Raw genomic sequence first — 20,787 nt, forward strand, 5'->3', positions numbered from 1 at the left:
TACTCATTGTTCAACTATTACTTTGGCCTCAGTTGCATATCCATCCTTGCTAGCATATTAATTAGAGAAATGATTAAAAATATGACTATCAAACATTTGTCATCCTCATTCAGTTTCCTTTATGGATGACAAGCTAGTTTGCTATGTTCTAACATTACTAAGATTAGCATACTGTGGCAAGATAAATCCAAGTGACATATATTTGCTTCAGAAGAAATGAAAAGTGGAACAAAACCTGACCCCCTCCTTATTCCAAAATGAGTGTTAAGATTAATTGAAAGAGAATATAAAATTATGTTTTTGCTTTTTTTCATATATTTTTTGACACTGATAGAAGAAGAAGGGGTGAAGAGCGAAGATGAAATGGTTGGGTAATCCCTGCTGTTGGAGAGACAGCATGAGTTGGAGATGGTGTATTGGAAGAGGTGTGTTTGTTGCTATATGTGGGAATAGGATTGATGCTAAAGAATGCCTGCTTCTGAGTCTCCTTGGGTTAATAGAGACTCAAGCCTCAGCATTGTTTCCTAGATGGTGGGTTGCTGGAAGCCTTGGATTCAGATTTGTTGCCATGCTTCCCTGAAAATAAGACAGGGTCTTATTTTCTTTTGACCCCCGAAATAAGCATTTGGCCTTATTTTCAGGAAGGTCTTATTATTTTTGAGGTGAAGGAGATGGTGAGCATGGTCACATCATGGGTGCTGCTGTGTTGCAATATTTTCAGGGAGGGCTTATATTTGGCAGAGGGCTTATTCTAGCGCATGCACTCAAAAGCCCAATTGGGGAGGTGTTATTTTCGGGAAAACAGGGTATTATTTCTGTTTTGGGGGAATGACAAATCTTTTTAAGAAGATATGGTTCCTCCAAGATTTAATGACAGAAGAGAAAGTGGATCTGTTTTTCAGACTTGCTTAGACAAGAATATTGGAACTCCTCTGTCTGAGATCTGCATGGGCAGGCTTCACATGGGAAGCCTCAGTACCAGGTTAGCGAGGAGATGTAGCAACTTTGATAGTAATCAGCTATGTTATTCTGCAGGTTGCTGGATATGAGGTCCTTACATGGAATTGCATATGAAGAACAAAGTAGAAATACCACCAGTGTATTCTGTGGCCCAGCAGACTCATTTCTGAATACCTAACTTTATTTACAATTTATTTACAATCCAGGCTAAGCTTCCTGGGGATTTCAACCTCCATGCCTTTGTGGAGAGATCTGAAACAGCTGGGAATTCACAATCTACATGCAAATTCTGATTTGTTCCAAATCATCATGGCTCTGACACATACTGGGGGCTATACATGACAGCTAACTTTTATCTTTGACAAATTTGTACATGTTCTGAAGATGGGAAATATTAATGTAAGCCTCTCATAACAGTAAGATGATTTTCTGGTCACTTTAAAACCTGTGGACACCTTTGATTTTTCTAGAGGAAATAGCCCCATTAATATGCTCTATTCTAGGTGCTTGTGGAACCAATTGGGCCCCTTGGAAATTTGAGTACCTAGTTTGGATTATGGAGATGACAAAATAAGAGAGTAACAGAGTTGGAAGGAATTTAGAGGTCTTCTAGTCCACCCCCCTGTTCAAATAGAAGACCCTATATATATTCCAGACAAGTGGCTTTCTAGTCTCTTTACAGGCTTCACAGAATTTCTCCCAAAAGGCCTCTTCCCATTCCCTAACTTATCTTTGGTTTGTAAATTGCTTTGGGAAAAGGAGCATTTCTGGAGGCTAGCAGAAACACAAGAGTAAAGCGGGCCAGACATGGGTTCAGATGTGAGCTTAAATCATGGCAATAAGAGCAGTGAAGTATTAATATGTTTCTATACCTACTGCAGCAATATACTTTTGTACTGGAAGATTCATCTATAAGGACTCCGTAATCAGTTTGCTAAGAACCTTGCCAACAAAATTGTTCATATTCATTTGTTGTTGTTGTTAGTTGCAAAGTCGTGTCCGATCCATCATGACCCCATGGATAAGTTTCCTCCAGGCCTTCCTGTCATCTACCATTCTCTGGCGTTCATATTCATATTAGGGAGCAAAGTTTCATGAGTTGACAGTGGTAATACACTGAGGGTGGACATCTTGAAAGATGTGAGGGTCCTTCAAAAAACCATTACTTGACCTGGCTGTTTTGTTTAGTTAGGGAAGACTGCTATAAAGATAGTGGTACAGCAACTAATGATTACATGAATTACTTCCAGGAAGCGTTTAGATATGAGACTAGAAACTGCCTTAGTTGTTCTTGTGGATGAACTATGTAGAATCTATATGGAGTCAAAGAAATGCACCCTTCCTCATCTTGTTAGTTCTCTCAATGGCATCTCTTATTAACACCCTTGGTCTTCTTTGGCCTTTGAAGAAACAAATACAGGCCTTTCATTAATTTTAGTTAAAAAAATCCTTAATACTGTATGCTAATAGGTCTTATTTATATCTATATCTATACCTGGCTATTGTAAACTCGTGTGTGAGTGTGGGTTGTTGTTGTGAGGGATTGACACGCAGGAGCCATGTATGCAAGACAGATCTTTATTAGTACCAGATGACAAGCGATTCAAAGATTCTCCCTGCAACTGTCAGGGTATTTATACTAGCCAGAAGCAACTGTCAAGCCCAACTGTCACGAGGCCAGCCAATCAGATGCTGTGCCTTGACCAACCAATTAGAACGCAACACAGGTTGTTGCTGGGTTATAACACTGGCTAGTAGGAGATGCAATTGATGCATTGATCTGATGCATAAAGATTGTGATAGACTGAATAGATTGGAACATGTTCAGATTGAATCCCAACAGAATAGTGTTATTATTAGTGCAGAGAGACAGTGCTCAGGATATTCTATATGTAGCTCTTCATGGAGTTTCACTTCCTTCAATAAAGCAGGTACACAATCTGGGGATTTTACTCAGCTTCGGGCCCCTTCGAGAGCAGTAGTGGAGGCTGTGGCTAGGGGAACTTTTGATCAGCCAGTCTTTTTTGTGCCTTTTTCTTGTGAACTTTTTATTTTCAGAACTACTATTCCAAGTAGCATTTGCTTGCCATCTGTAAGTTAGCTGGAAGTTAATATTAGAAAAAGTTGAAGAGAAGAGATATGAAGAATTGACTTTTTAGTGGCAAACTTTTCATTCTTAAACACCTTGTCTCCAAGGCCAAGATGACCTTCTCAGTTAATATTTAAAAAGCAATAAACTCTACTTTTCCACAAAGTCTTTGGTGAAAAGAACCTCAATTAGATAATAAAAGATATGGGATATAATGAGACAATGATTCTTCATAATCAGTTGATTCATGATTTATGTTTTTAATGAGTGTAAATGCCTATGAGTGCCTAAAATCTAGAAAAGGGTAGCATTCAAATGATTGTATAAGTAATACTCTGTTTAAAAGACCCTACTTTATATATTTGCAGTAGAGTTCAACTTGATGTTATTTCTCTCAATCATTGTTGTTTTGTTTTCCTACAATGATCTGGATAGTAGCAAAAAAAGCAGCAACTGATCAATATGGAAGTCTGTCATTCTTTTTAATGATAGTCACCATTTTATTTTCTTGGTGAAAAAAATAATAAGAAAAAGAAGAAAAAGAAAATGAATATTTTTTCCTCAGTGAATACAGAACAAAGCCCAAGAAAATTGAGAGTAATTATCAATTAAAATGGTTCATCTCAAATCCCCCACTGTTCTGAACTTTTTCAACAGATACTTGAGGGTGTTTTCTCAGCAGTTTTATTGAGTGCCTGGTTAGTCACTGGCAAGAAGCAGCAACTGGATATATGCCCTAATTGTCCTAGGTGCTCTTTTCTATTGGCCAATTCTGGACAGGTCCTTGGTTTTCTTACTGAGTGAAACCTCCCTACTGATCTCCAAAACTCAAATGGCTGAAAACTCACAAAGCGCACTAGACTGAAGACTGAAAGGGAATCTGACTCAGCAAGTGTACTTATTGAACCTTAAGTCTTTTTAATGAGAAGGGAAGTGAAATATAATTACTTATCCATTCTTATTGCTTCAGGGGACATTTAGAAGCCTTAATTAGGGCGGATCAATTCTCTTTTAGTGTACCCAGTTATTATGATCAGTTACAACTGGCATTTTGTAATTGAAGTTGTTCACTTTGGCAAAGATCTTCCTGAGACTTCATGAGCAGAGTTCATTGTGGTGACTAGAGTGATGTCCATCAATTTATCTTGGATAATTTGTAGGCTATGAACTCTGATGAAGTACACTTTTGATCATACCTGACTATCTGTGGGCACTCTGCCCCTTGTGGGAGGAGTGATTACAAGTTGGATTGGGAAGGTGGTCAGTGCTGTTCTGGGGACGTGATATCAGCTGCCTTGCAAGAAGCTATGATTCACCCCACCCTAGGAAAGGAGTGCATCTCCCTATCTGTAATCTTATGCCAATCTTTCTCTTTTGGGGAAAGCTACTGAGACTGTGGTTGGGGTTCAGCAATAGAGCGTCCTAGGGGAAGCAGGTTAGCAATTTTTTTTCAATCAGGACCTTGCCTTGGAACTAAACGAAAATTAGCTACTCTGATGAATGATCACTGTCATCCAAGGGGAAGTGTGCCTTTCATGGTCTTACTAGAACTTCCAGTAATTAGTCATAGAGGTTAGAGGTTGGAAACACTGATTTGCCGTGACTGCACTTCTCAGTGAGGCGTTCCAGTGAATGATAGTTGTGAAGGAGAGATTATCCTGGTGGTCCTACCATTATAGGAGGTCCTTGGAAACTACATCATATGTGATAGGAAGGAGGCAATTCCACTTCAAACGAAGAATCAAACAGATAGAAGACAATGAAAAATGCTAGCTGTCCCACTTTGCAAGACAGAGTAGAAAGATGGTTTTCAAAAAACACTGTGCCTTTGAAAGTGAGACTGCTCAATCAGTTGTGTTTATATGTGATCTGTGAGTGAAAGAAAAATATGGGTTTCTAGTTTCAGTCCTTCACAGTTGTAGCTGAAGATTCTGCAGCTGACTTGTCTAAAATTAATTGCCAAAGCAGCTAGAGAGAGAGAGATCCTGCTGGGAGCTCTTGTGTGAACTAATGTCTCAAAAGCAGATTAGTTTCTATGTTAAAACAATCCCTACAAAATATTTTAAGTAAAGAATAGACACTTCGATTTACTGTAGATATTTAACAGCACTGAGGATTTAAGAGAAAATGCTCATAAATGTCCTTCCGTCTTAAAGAGAGTATTGACATCTACTATGACAAAGAAAAATGTAAAAGAAACAGGTGCTCAATACTTCATTTCTATACTGAAAATATTGATTGTATTTCTGCTTGTTGTGCAGACATGTCACTCAAAAAAGGCAAAATAAATAAATAAGCCCAGTAGAAAACAGTAAAGGACATTTTAGTAAAGGACATTGTAAACAAATCCTGACATAAGAACGTATTTAACTTATCCAAATTTCTGAACAAATATTTGATAGAAATAGCAATTGCAATAAATAAGTATTGTGGAGCTATGCAATGAATTATAAACTAAATTAGTTTAACAGAAGAAAAGTATATGCCTCATATGAGCTGGCTAATGAGGCTAGGAAAGGGTTCCCCCCCTCCTCCTCGCAATCATAATCAAAAATTGGATAATAAAAAGTGAACTTTCTTTTGTAATCATAGAATAAGACATAATCTTGTAATTGTATTTATATTTGCTGCAAAAAAATGTAAATTTTTGTTTCATTATTCTTTTTTCCCGTACTTTCACTTTTTTATTTCCTCTTACTTCCTTTGCTGCTTTTGCACTTTATTGTGTTGGCTTGGTTTTTATTTTCTTTGTAAAACTTTCAATTAAAAAGGACATAATAAAGTCACTAATTTTAATGTGTCTATGAGCGTGAAACATTGGGCTAGAATGAAAGCCATCCTGTGCGACTGGCAGGGAATTTTTATTAAGTATTTAGTACAAGAGAACAGCCTCTGAAGAAGTCCATTCTTAATGAGAGCAGGATTTGGGGCTAAGCTAATTTGGTGTAAACACATTGAAGGGGAAACTGAGTTCTGAGTTCCACTCCTGTATTAGAAGAATGAAGCCAGTAGAATGACTTTGAATCAGTCTTTTCTCAGCTTAGGAAGAAGTCACTGGCAAGACATTTCTGAAAATGCTGCCAAGAAAACTCCACGGACTCTTCTGTGTAGTCATCAGAGTCAAGACTGTCTCAGGTACATATTCACAGTTTACTGAATATTGATTTTGAGGGCTCTTTGCTGTGGAGCAGACTAGATTTTCTCAGAACCAAATAAAGTCAGATACTAGGCTGATAACTAGTAATATTTTAAAGACATGAGAAAGCCTGACTTCCATAGAGATATACAGTTAACTGTAAGCTCAGGGAGGCCTAATATCCATTTAAAGTCATTTAAACCAATATTCTAACCAGCAAAGCATATAGGTCACCCCAGGAATTAGGTCAGTGAGGAATTTAATATGCAGGAAGCACTTACAATAAAGTTCTAAAAAAATTAGAGTAAACTAGTCATGTAGAGCTTAAAGAACAAGCCTGCACATCATATAATAATAGCTAATAAAAGACATTTTTTTAAAGGTACAGCAGCTGGGATATAGTTATTGCCACTGCAATTAGCAAAGTGCAAAATTGTGTTTTAAAGTTTATGGTCTCTAGGGGTGACCTACTATTGCTGATTTTTCAAGTCACCAAGGCTTGGAAAGATATAACCAAATACTTAAAGACTTTATTTCGATTAATGCTAACAACATTTTCCTAGAATGAGGGAAATCCCTTTACAAAACATGATTACTTTAGTTTTATTGTAATAGATAACCAGCTGCTCCTTGCTGGAACAAGAAGCAAAGCCTCCAAGAGTTTGTCTCAGGCTGACTAATGTTTAAGAAACAACTGCTGCAACATTTACATATAGAAGGATGAAAAGATGTTAGTTGTTTAGCCAGCCAGTAAACTGGGAGAGGGAATGAAACCCAGAGTTTATCAAAGTTTGAACCAACAAATTAACATAGAAGTAGAAAAGGGGGAGAACACCAGAATGCAAACTTTTCTCACACTTTGCGAATGGGATTATTGACTAGAGGTAACTTGAAGCCTCGGAGTAAATTCATATAGTATTATATTGCTTTCAAAAGGCATCTGTCAGTAGAAGCTGCATTCTTTTTCTCCATGGAGTGTAGGGAGCCGGAAGCTGCCTTTGAACCAATAAAGACAATGGAGAATCTAGCATGGATGAACAATATTGATTGATTGATTTGATTTGATTTGATTTGATTACATTTATATGCCGCCCTTTTCCCCCAAAGGGGACTCAGGGCGGCTCACAATTCAAATCAGGGAAGGGGAATACAGACAGGAAATGAAAAGACGAAACATAACAATACATAATTTAAAAACACACAACAGTCATACCATTCGAGATGGGGGGGGGCAACAGCTCTTTAGCCCCAGGCCTGTCAGAACAGCCAGGTTTTAAGGGCTTTGCAGAAGGCCTGGAGGATGGTGAGGGTTCAAATCTCCACAGGGAGTTCGTTCCAGAGGGTCGGAGCAGCCACAGAGAAGGCTCTCCTCCGGGTAGTCGCCAGTCGGCATTGGCCGGCGGATGGAATTCGGAGGAGGCCTAATCTGTGGGATCTAATCGGTCTATTGGAGGTAATTGGCAGCAGGCGGTCTCTCAAGTACCCAGGTCCAATACCATGAAGGGCTTTATAAGTGACGACTAGCACCTTGAAGCGTATCCGGAGACCAATAGGCAGCCAGTGCAGCTCGCGGAGGATAGGTGTTACGTGGGTGAACCGAGGTGCATCCACGATTGCTCGCGCGGCTGCATTCTGGACAAGCTGAAATCTCCGAATGCTCTTCAAGGGCTGCCCCATGTAGAGCACGTTGCAGTAGTCCAGTCTAGAGGTCACAAGGGCACGAGTGACTGTTGTGAGGGCCTCCCGGGTGAGGTAGGGACGCAACTGGTGCACCAGGTGAACCTGGGCAAATGCCCCCCTGGTCACAGCCGACAAGTGGTGTTCGAAAGTCAGCTGTGGGTCCAGGAGGACTCCCAAATTGCGAACCCTGTCTGAGGGGCGTACTGTTTGACCCCCCCAGCCTGAGAGATGGAAAACTTGGCCAATTAGTGGGAGGGAAACACACCAGCCACTCGGTGTTATCCGGATTGAGTGCAAGCTTGTTATCCCCCAACCAGACCCTAACAGCTTCGAGGCACTGGCACATCACATCAACTGCTTCACTGAGTTGGCACGGGGCGGACAGATACAGCTGTGTATCGTCCGCATACTGATGGTATTTTATCCCGTGCCGTCGAATGATCTCACCCAGCGGCTTCATGTAGATATTAAACAGGAGGGGTGAAAGGACCGAACCCTGCAGCACCCCATAATTCAGGGGCCTAGGGGTCGATCTCTGCCCTCCGACCAACACCGACTGCGACCTGTCCGAGAGGTAAGAGGAGAACCACCGTGGAACAGTGCCTCCCACCCCCACCTCCCGCAGTCGTCGCAGAAGGATACTATGGTCGATGGTATCGAAGGCCGCTGAGAGGTCAAGGAGCACTAGGACGGAGTCATAACCTCCATCCCTGGCTCTCCAGAGATCATCGGTCAATGCGACCAAAGCGGTTTCCGTGCTGTAACCAGGCCTAAATCCCGACTGGAAGGGATCTAGATAATATATTTTTCTGTAGAAGACTGAGCTGTTTTAGCTGGCTGAGCTGTAACTGCTCCTTCTTGAAACTGGCTTGTTTTTTTTTTACAGGATGTTATGTTGTACTAACCCATTTATGGGTTTTCTATGAAGGTGCCTGACACACATCTTGTTAATTACACTTAATAGGGGCAGAGGAAAATTGGAGAATTCTTATCCCCTTTTCTGTAAATTGAAATAATGATGAATTTGTTTCAGTCTTCATGGATCTAGAAAAACTACTCTCTATATAGAAAGAAAGCTATCAGAATTGGTGTTCCCTTTTTGCTTTAGCCTTTTTGTATGATTAGATCCTTTCAGGCTGCTTTGTCATTTTTTTAGTTGCGAGATAAACACGACTATCTCAAGATGAAACACCTGGGCCTAGATTGCTAGGTCAGTGAAGCAGTGATCTAATCAATTTAGAAGTTTGGGCACAATGCTAAGCAAAAATATCCTGTCTATATTTCAGGGCCTCAGGCAATGGCAGCTTTCAATGCAAAAGCTGTAGAATTATTTCATTTTATTACCTGGGCAAACTGTGCCAATTAGTTCTGTGAGCCTGTAACTGCAACATTCATGGTAAACCAATGGCTTGGTTACGGGATTCTTGGGCTTTAGCTGAAATTTGGACATGGTGAGGGACCTTCCTAATTATTGATTAGTATCTCAGAATTATTCAAGAGTTATTCAAAGTGGGCTGTTCACTACAAATAGCATATGGGTGATGGCTAAGATTAGGAAATACAAAATGCACATCTGAAGGGCATTCATTTTGGGGAAATTCATATAAGGCAGCCCACTTCATATGAAAGAAAATAGAAAAGTATGAGGAAAGAGGAAACTCTATTAAGCTTGACAAGATGTAATGACTGTATTATGATTTCATAATTATTTTCCTTCGGTTTTATAATCAAATAATGATTAAATAATTACATTATAAAATGTTAATTCTGTAATATTTAATAGAGTAAACCAAGAAACACTTTTCAAAGAAGGTATGAGGTTTTTAAAAAAAACCACTATGTCAATCAAGTAAATAAAACAGGCTCAGGAAGTGTGCTAATAAAAGCAATACACAACTGTAAAAAAATTATCTAAAAAGCACCAGCTATTTTTATTTGGAAGAAAAAATAGACACAGATAACACTTGAGAAGCAAATCTAACCCTATTTCTTAGTCCAATTGTTCCTTCCTGTGGGTGCTCCCAAATATGTTGCTCATGGTCTGCAATCCACTTGAGGCAAATAATAATAATGGAGAAGTCCATGTTGGAGCTAGGGTCATATATTAGCCTTTTCTTCAAAATTAAGAGTGAAGGGGCAATGGTGGGATTCAAAATTTTTTTTTACTACCAGTTCTGTGGGTCTGGCTTGGTGGGCGTGGTTTGGTGGGCATGGCAGGGGAAGGATGCTGTAAAATCCACATTCCCTCCCTATCAGCTGGGACTCGGGAGGCAGAGAATAGATGGGCGCAGGGCCAGTCAGAGGTGGTATATACCAATTCTCCAAACTACTCAAAATTTCTGCTATCAGTTCTCCAGAACTGATCAGAACTTGCTGAATACTACCTCTGAGAAGGGGAAAGGGAAAAGATTTGTGAAAGGTAAAATAAGGATAAGTCCAACTGGACTCTCTCAATATTCTGTATGAGTATGTGGTCAGGATAAACAGCAGATTATTAAAATATAAGTGATGAATAGAGTTCCTGGAGAGCTCTGGACTAAAATGTGTGATGTTATTAAGAACAAAACAATAAAAATATTTTGCAGTAGAGATATCAAAAGAAGAAGAAATGGTCGACAATACAATCTACTGAATCTGAAAGAACAAAAGTGACAAGGAGATGTATCTAAAGACACCCAAGAAAGAAAGACAAAATACTTATTTAAAGAAATTAAAGTAAAAGAAACGTTTTATGCATAGATAGGTACAATCAAAGATAAAATAATTCTACTTGATAGAAAGAAGTATTAGAATAAATTCATGAACTATATTGGAAAAAATGCCCAAATCACCAGTTGTTTTCCACTAAATGACACCCGACAATTTGAAAAATGAAATGACTTGCAGAAAATATTGTTAGCCTGTATTCTACTATAAGTATAAATGAATTGCTATGAGTACAGTTTAAAATTTTGTAAGATGATGCTATTAGCATGCTGCTGCTTGCAGTTTATATGAGAACCAGAATAGCAACCAAAAGACTAAAACAGACCCAACTATATTCCAATAACAAAAAATAAGGTATTAAACCAAACACATTTCCATGGATAGTAGAAGAGGAACTTGAGTTTCAAAACTACTTTAAATTTTGTTTACTGATTACAGGTAGTTTTATTTAATAGTTATCTTGTTTACTGACTGTTTGTAGTTACAACAGTGATGAAATGACAAACTTGCATTTATGATCTGATAGATTTGTAAAGCAAAGGAAAGCTGAAGTAAGATCATAAGCACAACTGGATTTCACTTACTGACTGTGTCCCAATTTTGGTCACTGTGAAGAAAAACTGTATATATATATATATTTTCTACTGCATGAAGTAGACCATCTTGTGATTAGCCCTTAAGTCAGAGAACTTCATTTCTATTTGTATGCTGGTTAGAAAGTGAACATTAGAATGACTTAAGGAACAACTAATCGGCTCAAAAGTAGAATAAAGAACTGTTAAGATTGTATATTGTCATCTTATCTACCCAGTTTATATGCAGAACCTATTAATGAGAAATGCTGAACTAGGAGAAACAAAACTTGAATTAATATGGCTAAAAAAAATGCTGTTGATACCACTTGAGTATCTTGAAGTGAAGACTTGAGGAATATCTATTGAAGAAGGACAAAGAGCAGTCTGATGCTCAGCACAAAGAAACAAACAAAGATGAGATTAACAGCAGGTGTCAACCCAAAGCAGATGAGTGAAGAAGTATCTTCTTGGGCTCAAGAATTCATAATGATAATAAATAAATAAACAAATAAATACATACATACATACATACATACATACATACATACATACATACATACCAGGGGTGGGTTTCTCGCCCCGTTCCAACCGGTTCGGTTGGAACGGGGCTGGCGGCGTCCTCGTGCACGTGCGCAGCGCACGCATGCGTACTAGCGTCTGTGCGATGCTCCAGCTGCTCCTGGAGGATCACGCAGGCGCTGTATGCGTGGAAGCGCAGAACTCGTCAAAACCGGGTAAGGAGCGCGGGCGGGCGGGTGAGCCCTTCGCCGTTCCCGGAAGTTACTTACTTCCGGGTTCGTCGACCAACCGGTTCGTGGGGACCGCCGCGAACCAGTTGAAACCCACTCCTGATACATACATACATACATACATACATACATACATACATACATACATACATACATACATACATATATACTTCTTGGAAGAGAGCATGACAAACCTAGACAAAATATTAAAGTGTAGCTACTCTGTAGAAAATGGAAGCTGAACTTGTCCATAGAGGCATTATGAATAACTCATATAATGTCATATACAATTTATTTTAAACTTTGAAAAATGTACATAAATATAAACATACTAGCTTTGATCTTAGGCTTTGATCCTATTAGGAAAACGGTATGACACAAAGTTTGTCTTGCCATACTCCGGTTGGCTTGAGTGCAATTCAGAAGAACTTTTTAGACTTCTTGCAGCTAGGAACCTGCATCTTTTTGGAGGAAAAATAGATGAAACTTTAATTTCACTTCCCTCGCTCAGTGTAGTCATAGTATTCTGGAAGAAGAAAATTGCACAGATTATCTTGACAGAATTTCTAGCAAAGGAAAGATGCTTACACATTGGTCTCACACTTCTCTTTGCTTTCCTCCTATTCCCCATCTCCTTTTCCTAGCGAGAAAATAGTTCTTTCATATCTATAAAAATATCTTTTCAATAAATTGAAATATTATTTAATCAATGTTGGCAATGCAACACCATGGGCATGAGAGAATCTACAACAGTCCTAGATGCAACTCTGATCTCCCCCAATAAAACATGATAATAAAAACATTGTTGAATTATAAATGGGTTAAATCATTTAAGATTGCTAAATGTCATAAACTCTCTGTGTTTTCATTGGAAATCTTGCAAGATCTCATAGGAAATGTATGAAATCTGGTAAAATTGGGCCCCTTTAAATTGCTAATACTTTTAAAAATGATAGTTAAAAAATAGTTACATCCTTGGGACTGTAAAGTTCTATACTGCCTAAAATGGCCACTGATTTGTGATACAAACTGAGCAGTAGTACAGTTTCCTCTGATTAGGGTTGATTTGACTTTTCTAGTTTACATTCATCTAGATCAGTGTAGCTACATCTTAAAGCTGAAAAGTTGAGACTTTGTAGTAAATGGCTGAACTGATATAAAGCCAGTGCTGAAAATAACAGGGGGAAAAATAACTCCACCAGCATCAGAAAGTTATGATGGGAATAGTGAAATGTATCTGTGGTCCATCTACTGGTCCATCCTTACCTGAAGCTGGTAGGACATCGGCTGTGACTGTTCCAGTGGCACTTGGTGGTGGGGGTGGGGGTACCACTTGACTAAATAGATATAAATTAAAATGGAGTATTAATATTACAAAGTGGTGGGAAATATCCCTGGGTAACTCTCAATACCCATGGGAATTATCTTACACTGATAGTTCTGCTTATTTTAGAAGACACTAGTTTCAAGGTCCTCCCCCTGTTTTATTTCAAGCAAGCATCTTCCCTTTTATTAAATTAGCAGAAATTTCATCTGACATTTTCTTTGAAACACCTAATAAAATACTAGGAGTTTTCTGAAGCTTCTAGTATTGCTGGATTTTTAGTTCTCTATAAAAACCATTGTTTTTCAGGATTTGAAGTAATTGAATAAATTCTACAAGAATAAGCAATGGTAAATATCTGGGATATTTACACATCTAGGAAAAAATTATATGAAGAATATGGGAATATAAACAATAAAGAATTTCAGTAGTGCTACAGCTAGGATATTATGTAGTGGTAGTGACTAAATAATGCAAGTATGTTTCACTTGGCTTACCATAATGTAGAGAAGTTCCCGACTCCAGGTGCATCTTACTTGGCACTTTTTGTGATGAATATTACTATTGTACCACTTGTCTTAGCCTTACATGTTTTATATGAAACATTTGGATGAATTAAGGCAATGCACAGTGGAATACTGAAATGAAACACTTCATTTGATTGTTTATATTCCTTTCCCCATCTGCACAGTTTTGCTCACCCATCATCTTGTCTCCCCCTTGAGTGAAGATCTGGGCCCACATGACGAATGATGGGCTGCTGCTGTGTCAAACCTGAAGGCTGAGATGGAGGCCTCCATGTTCTGAATGGAAGGATGCGTGGATAGGGGGGATAATAGTGGTGGAATACCATGTCAATCTCATCTTCATCCTCTGTCTGCCAGGGGATAGGGGGTATCTGCTAGAAAGAAAGATTAGGATACTTAAGGCAGTGGTCCTTATCTCAAGGATCATAAGCCCAAAATGGTTTTACCCGTGGCTGCATTGACATAGCCCTGTTAATAAATTGGTATTTCCTGTTGCAACATGATGAGGTGAGCAATAAATTGAAGTGAGATGACTCTCACTAAGTCTACCTTTAAGGAATAGTAAAGACCTACTGTACTTTTATCTTGATAGGCTAGCAATCTACTACTTCTGAGAGTCTTTCTCTGGCCATCTTCTTCAGCCTCTTCCAATTCTCAGTACTGTTCCTCTCTCCTTTCTACAACTCACAGTGGCCTTGACTTAGAAATCTGTTTGTACTCAAGTCTATTAATATTGCTATTGTGACTGTTTTAGGCAGAGCATCTGGCTGCTGTATGTAAAAGAGATGTTGAAAAGGTGAGTAGTGAAAATAATAATTTATTATACATAATAATCTTAATTATGGGTCATAGTTTTCCCGAGCTATATTCTGGATCCTGATCAGAACAAGTCAACAACCTCTGAGGACTTACAGTGCATCACATTCCTTTATTTTTCCTGTGTGGCTGTCAAGTCAGGACTTTGAAGCTATCAGCTCTTGAAGTCATTGAGTACTAAAATCACTTTTATTATGTTATAGTAACAGAATATTGCAATCTAAACGTGCTTTTCTTCTCTCTGCCTTTATCCTAAGTTATGGATGGTGAAATGCTTTTTAAATTCTATTTCTGCATTGGACTCGGGTTTGTCTTGTCTGACTGTTTCCTTGGCTGCAACTCTTGCTCTTGCTGTCCCTCAAGATTATTCTCACATCCAATTACACATGCAGAGTCATTCAGTATTTTATGGACTTCAAATATATTTCAGATGATGTGTCATTGCTTCATACATATATGTCCCTACCTGTATTCATTAGTAGCTACATTTCACATGCTAGGCAGCCAATTAGTTTCAGAACAGCAAAATCATTATGCATCAGAGATATCTCTTTGTAACAGAAGTAGGCACATTCATTCTCAAATTTAGATTTAAGAATGGAACTTATAAAGTTCTCATTGAAAAATGGCAATCTATTCCCTGGTGGCTTCTGGTATATGTATAATTTGACATCAAGACACATGTTTTTCTGCTCTCCTGCCCATTAGTTGAGGCCAGTAGAAGGCAAGATAGTTGGCACAGAAATGCCTTTCCCCCCTTTTTTTCCTCCGTCAACTCCTCTGTTAAATCCACCCTAGATCAACAATCTACCTACCTCGTTTGGGTTGGATTCAAAGCATGCTGCTGCTGACATAGCCAGGTTGTTCATTATCACTTGGTGCATCTGGGCATTTTGTAGCATCATTAGATCTATTAAATCTTCCAGAAATTAAGAATACAATAAATATGCATTGATTTATTTATACATATATACAAACATCTAACATGAAAGAAGTAATAACAGAATCATTAGAGCAAAGGGGCACAACCTGAACTCCTAGCATCACACACAGTCCCACAAGCTGTCAGTATTTTCGAATTCCAATGTTCGAGAGAGAAAGTAAAACTTTCTAAATACTTGACTGCAAAAAACATATTAACTATATTTAGTTTTAATTAAATACAAGTGAAATGAAATCAAAATTAGTTTTAACGTTGCACTTCCCTATGTTTAAAGGCCAAGTCTGATTTTCAACGTAGGAGAATCTGTGCCCTCTTGCCTAGAGAGCTTAATGTTTAAAAATAGTGGCATTTTTAATCCATTAAATTTAATTTGAATAAATATAATGAAACCACAAAACAAACATGTAGCATAAAAAATAAAATGGCAAATATAGAATATATTTATTAGCATATAATAGATTATTGCATTTCAGGCAAACTCAGATTAAAATTGAAACATTTTCAAGTCTCAGTCCGTGTTTCCAATCTTTTAAGACATCTTCTCTCAAAGTAGTTACCCATCTAATCCAGACAACTAAGAACAAGAAAAGTGGCTGTTACTAGACACACGGCACGAGATTCATAAAGCTGTTTCAAATTATTTTCAGCCACTTATTGTAAGAAATAACAAAATATTTTGCCATTGTACTCTGCATTGCTCCTCCAGATAATCATGTGGCATAGAGCCAAGGTGGCGCAGTGGTTAAAAGCAGCACTGCAGGCTACTGCTAGATCAGCAGGTCAGCGGTTCAAATCTCACCCGCTCAGGGTTGACTCAGCCTTCCATCCTTCCGAGGTGGGTAAAATGAGGACCCAGATTGTTGGGGGCAATATGCTGACTCTCTGTAAACCGCTTAGAGAGGCCTGAAAGGCCTATGAAGCGGTATATAAGTCTACTGCTATTGCTATTGCTATTGCTAATTACATGGCTTTATGTATCATTGGAATAAGTTTTGAGAGAGTGCCTGGTGCCTACTGACCAATATTGGTAGCATCACTAGTGAACATGAGCATTTCAAATGTGGTAGAGCTGTATGTCTGATAGAATTACATGCCTCACATACATTTTGTTGCAATTTCTCATCTTTCTTTCTCTTTCTGTTTGTAATAACTGATATTGACAATTGTCTATTTTATAATTTAAAAAAACATCATCATTATAATAGAGTGGTAGAACTGGAAAAGTATTGCTACAAGATTATCTTGCAAAATTCAAGGCACCTTTGTAAATTCCTACATTAGTTTAAGATTAGAGAAATTAGCATCATTTCATAGGCTAAGAAAAATATTTAGATCATGGTTGGAGCTAAAAGCAATTTGTATCAGAAATATAAAAAGCTACATGCTTGCATTATAAATGACTATCAGTTTTTTTTAAAAAAAAACTATTATTAGAATATATTATCTATTGATATAATAGATTAAAAGAGATTCAAAACTAATTTAAGCTTTAAAATATTCTGAATTTATTCATGTTCAGATAGTAGTATGGGTTGGGGTGTAATTTTTTCAAACTAGTAACACGTAGATATGCTTCAAGATAATCAGCTGTTTCTCCTCCTTCCACCAATTTCAGTTCTCTAGCAAATTGGTAGACCTGATTTCTTACTTTCTTTGATGTGGCTTGTGCAGCTAGACTGAGGAAATGTCCGTGGCATCTGCTGGAGAATGGTCACTTCTGGCTCTTGTGTAATCTGAGAAATAGTGGAAGGAAATTCAGAGAAGACCAGGCTGTCTTGCCATTTTTTCCTGGATAAGGTTCTGTCATTATTGTTTTATACAGAAGTTATATATCTGATTGAGTTAGATTAAAGCTTAAACTAAATGCACAGCTCGGCATCTCCTGGCTTCTTTACTCCCAGTGGTATAATTTGGAATGGATGGGATCCAAGTTCTTCTGAATGATTAAACAATTGCAAACAGAAATGTTGGCTTGTATTCCGTGGATCTCTCAGGAATCTTTTGGTAGATCAGAGAAGTCCTTTGCCCTCTCTTACACCAGGACGACTTTTCAGGATCATTCTCTGCAATGATGCTGACACACTTTTCGCCATCTCCTTAAAGTGAAGCTTTATTCAGATATCTGATCATGGGCAAAACGAAACTGGGGGATTGAAAGGATTCCATAGAGGCTATAAGCCTCTAAGACAGGGGTCCCCAAACTTGACAACTTTAAGACTTTTGGACTTCAACTCCCAGAATTCTCCAGCCTGGAGATTCTGGGAGTTGAAGTCCACAAGTCTTAAAGTTGCCAAGTGTGAAGACCTCTGCTCTAAGACTAGATTTTCTCCAAGATTCCCAGAATAATCTGCTCTAATGCCTACTGATGCCATTCCTTGCTGCCCCTGTCTTTCAAGCCAGCATATGGGACAAATTCACAACAATCAGAACAACAATTTAAGTTACCGTAAATACTGTTTTAAAGAACATCTGAACAATATACTGCATAAGCAGATTGCCTAATTAAATTAATTAGTTAGGATAATAATGAGTAAAATTAATATTTAAGACGTTTAGTACAAATTAAAACTGCGACTACAAACGGGTAAATAATGTTTGTATTTCCAAATCCCCCCTCTGAACTGACCCCTTTAGCTAGTCCTGCTTTCTCTGATTTTCAGTCATTCAGTTGGTTCCTTCTGCTCAAGATATCTTCTTGAATTTGAGCCACAGACTCCAGATTTTTGTTCTTATTTCTAAGCTGAATTACAGAATTCCTGCTGCATTGCAGGAACCTCCTAGGTTGGACAATTTAGCAGAAGTCTCCTCCTACTGCACCACATAACTTCTCTCTGCGGTGTATAGCATTCAGGATGAAATTGCATACTTTAGCACAAGGGAGGATCCTGCTGCATCAGACAATCCACAGGATGCCTGTCAAGCTATCTTTAAACATGATTTAGTGCTCTTTCACTTCACCTAGAAGCTGATGAAAGATGGTGTTGCAGTATAAAGCATGATTCCCTCTCCTGTGCACAACCCATTTCTGTGTTTTTCAGCAGTTGGATTAGTTATTTTTAAACACAATGTTGGTGATTTAGAGAAAGAACATTTAGCCCATATTTAAAAATAGCCCACTTAACAGCTGACAGGGTGGTAGAAGTGCTCCTCCAGTTGCACTATAGAGCCCTTCCCTTCATCCCCATCATTTATTCATTATGTTAATTCCTTTTTCCAAGACTGGAAGACCTAATGAGTTCAATCGGGGAATATCATTTGGAATAACAACTACAGATTCCCCTATAGCTCACGCAGAAGGGCTCTGGAGAATGTGGAAGTGTCCAAGGAAAAGAAAGAACGAGGCAGGCCTGAACCATCCCAAAGTAGCCAGTGGCTGCTGATCCAGTCCCAGGCCTAGGAGATACTAATGTGATTATTGAGATGTCCACATATATTTACAATTAGAAAAATGTATTAGGAATTTACCTCAACATTAATGCAGCTAAGGATGATGGCCTCTCAGATAGGGGCTACAGATGAAGCCAATGTCATCATGATATGGCAGAAAAAAGAAGTCACATTTCTTCAAGGAAAAATGATGGTGGGGCTGTGTGTTTCAGTTGCCTCTCAGGGTTGCTGCCCAGGTGAAGACGTTAAACAAAGCTACTTGTCAGACCAAAATCTCTGGGGCATGGCACAACTATTTTGCCATCTACTGGTATGTTCTGTGAACATAGGTCTACACAGGGTTTTTCTATCCTCATTTTCAGTTGGCAGAAAGGTGGCCAGGTTGGTTTTTCACTGCAAGTGCAAAGAGGTCTGTGTGATTTAATTCACTTATTACCACATAAACTTTAGTATATCTCTATCTACTTCATCAGCTTAATTAAGGCAGGGATATTATACCTAACTCCTCCTGCATTGACAGCTGCATTATATAACACTGCTCTGTCTGACTATTCCCTGCCTCTGAGAAAGTAGACCGAGATACATTAAATATTATGCAGTCATAAATATGCTAGATGACACAATAATTCTTGTTATATTTTAATTTTCTGTTCTCCATTTGGGACTCAGGAGGGGTGTTACAATTAGTTATAGCATATAAAATATATTGCCTCTTCCATTACAGTCTAGTCTCTCCCACAGACCACACAGAATTTGGTAACCACCCAGAACTTTTCTTGGTTGGAACTGAATTAAGAAGACATGCAGGATTACAAAATATTCTTCTTTTGCTGCTCAGAGTGATATACCTTTCAATATTCCAACCCACCGCAGTGACTTACTGGTTGCTGAATGAGGTAGACTGGTGAGGAGATAGCACTGTTGCCCACTGGATCCATAGCAAGGCCTCACTGGTCAGCAAAAAATATCAGCAGGAAGAAAGTCATCAGACTGGTTGCTAAGGGAGTTGTGTTTAAACATACCTAGCCTTCCCTTCCTGCAGGTGTTGTTCCTCCTTCAGTTTATACGCAATTAGCTTATCACAAGCATTGAGTTTACTTGGCAAATAATCTCAATACTTTCCCAACAGTTAACTCTAAGTATCAGTAATAATTCTAAAATGATTGATTTTATTTTTAGGTTTTTGCCATATCAGTATGTCTGTCAAATACAAATGGATTGGGAGGGTATGTTTTCCAGATAGACATTGACTTGTTCACCATGTGAAGATAAAGTTGTTTCCTGAGAAATAATATTTGTTAAAGAAAGGGGCTATCAGAAAAAAATAAAAGAAGGTACCTACCAATTGTCTGAGTGCGGCACCTTTTGATTTGATCATCCTCAGCTAGATTTTGGCTGGTCACAATTGGGGTACCTGTTGGAAACGTCTGGGTATACCACCCAAACATCTAAGCTCCCTTCCTTTATGAAACTGCTTGTACACTCAAAAGTTCTGGCTAAGTTCATAAAACATGCTCAAAGCAATTACTGAACTGATCCATCATTGTCTAGGTTTACACAATGCATTAAATCACAGACTGGATTAACTGGTTGGGTTGATGCAACACAGAAAGGAGGGAGGAGGGGAGAAAGGAGGAGGAGGAGGAGAGGGAGAGCTGCTACTAACCAAGAAAAACATGTCCTGGGAAGGACCCCAAGGTGCAGTTGGGAGAACACACCCCTTGTGTGCTATTTGCAGCCCCAGCAGCTGCTTCTCATCCTGAGAATGGGTAAACAAATGGCATGAAGTAAAGTGGTGCTATTGATCTGGATTTTAATCTACCAACATTGTATTGACTTGTATGAAGAAAGGCCCATAAAGTAGAGCCTCACCTTTCCAGAAAAACTCCTGCTTC

General features: G+C 38.6%; 1 protein-coding gene across 2 annotated transcripts; it reads right to left on the reverse strand.

Moving 5' to 3' along the window:
* Positions 1–12,170: 12,170 nt before the first annotated feature.
* Positions 12,171–20,409, reverse strand: PRR29 (proline rich 29). 2 transcript variants are annotated; one of them, XM_087713526.1, is made up of 6 exons: positions 20,235–20,409; positions 17,154–17,238; positions 15,378–15,481; positions 13,921–14,120; positions 13,162–13,232; positions 12,171–12,421 (listed from the first exon to the last, which is right to left on the reverse strand). In XM_087713526.1, exons 1-6 carry the CDS (start codon positions 20,268–20,270, stop codon positions 12,390–12,392), a joined length of 528 nt encoding a protein of 175 aa, XP_087569652.1. In that variant the 5' UTR covers positions 20,271–20,409; the 3' UTR covers positions 12,171–12,389. The 2 variants fall into 2 exon arrangements, with proteins under 2 accessions (XP_087569652.1, XP_013913540.2); XM_014058065.2 differs by lacking the exon at positions 20,235–20,409 and adding an exon at positions 19,774–19,873.
* Between the last annotated feature and the right edge of the window lie 378 nt (positions 20,410–20,787).

This window comes from Thamnophis sirtalis, unplaced genomic scaffold (genome assembly GCF_051295495.1).
Source record: "Thamnophis sirtalis isolate CommonGarterSnake01/CBP01778 unplaced genomic scaffold, rThaSir2_p1.2 scaffold_4, whole genome shotgun sequence".
NCBI classification, from domain to species: Eukaryota; Metazoa; Chordata; class Lepidosauria; order Squamata; family Natricidae; genus Thamnophis; species Thamnophis sirtalis.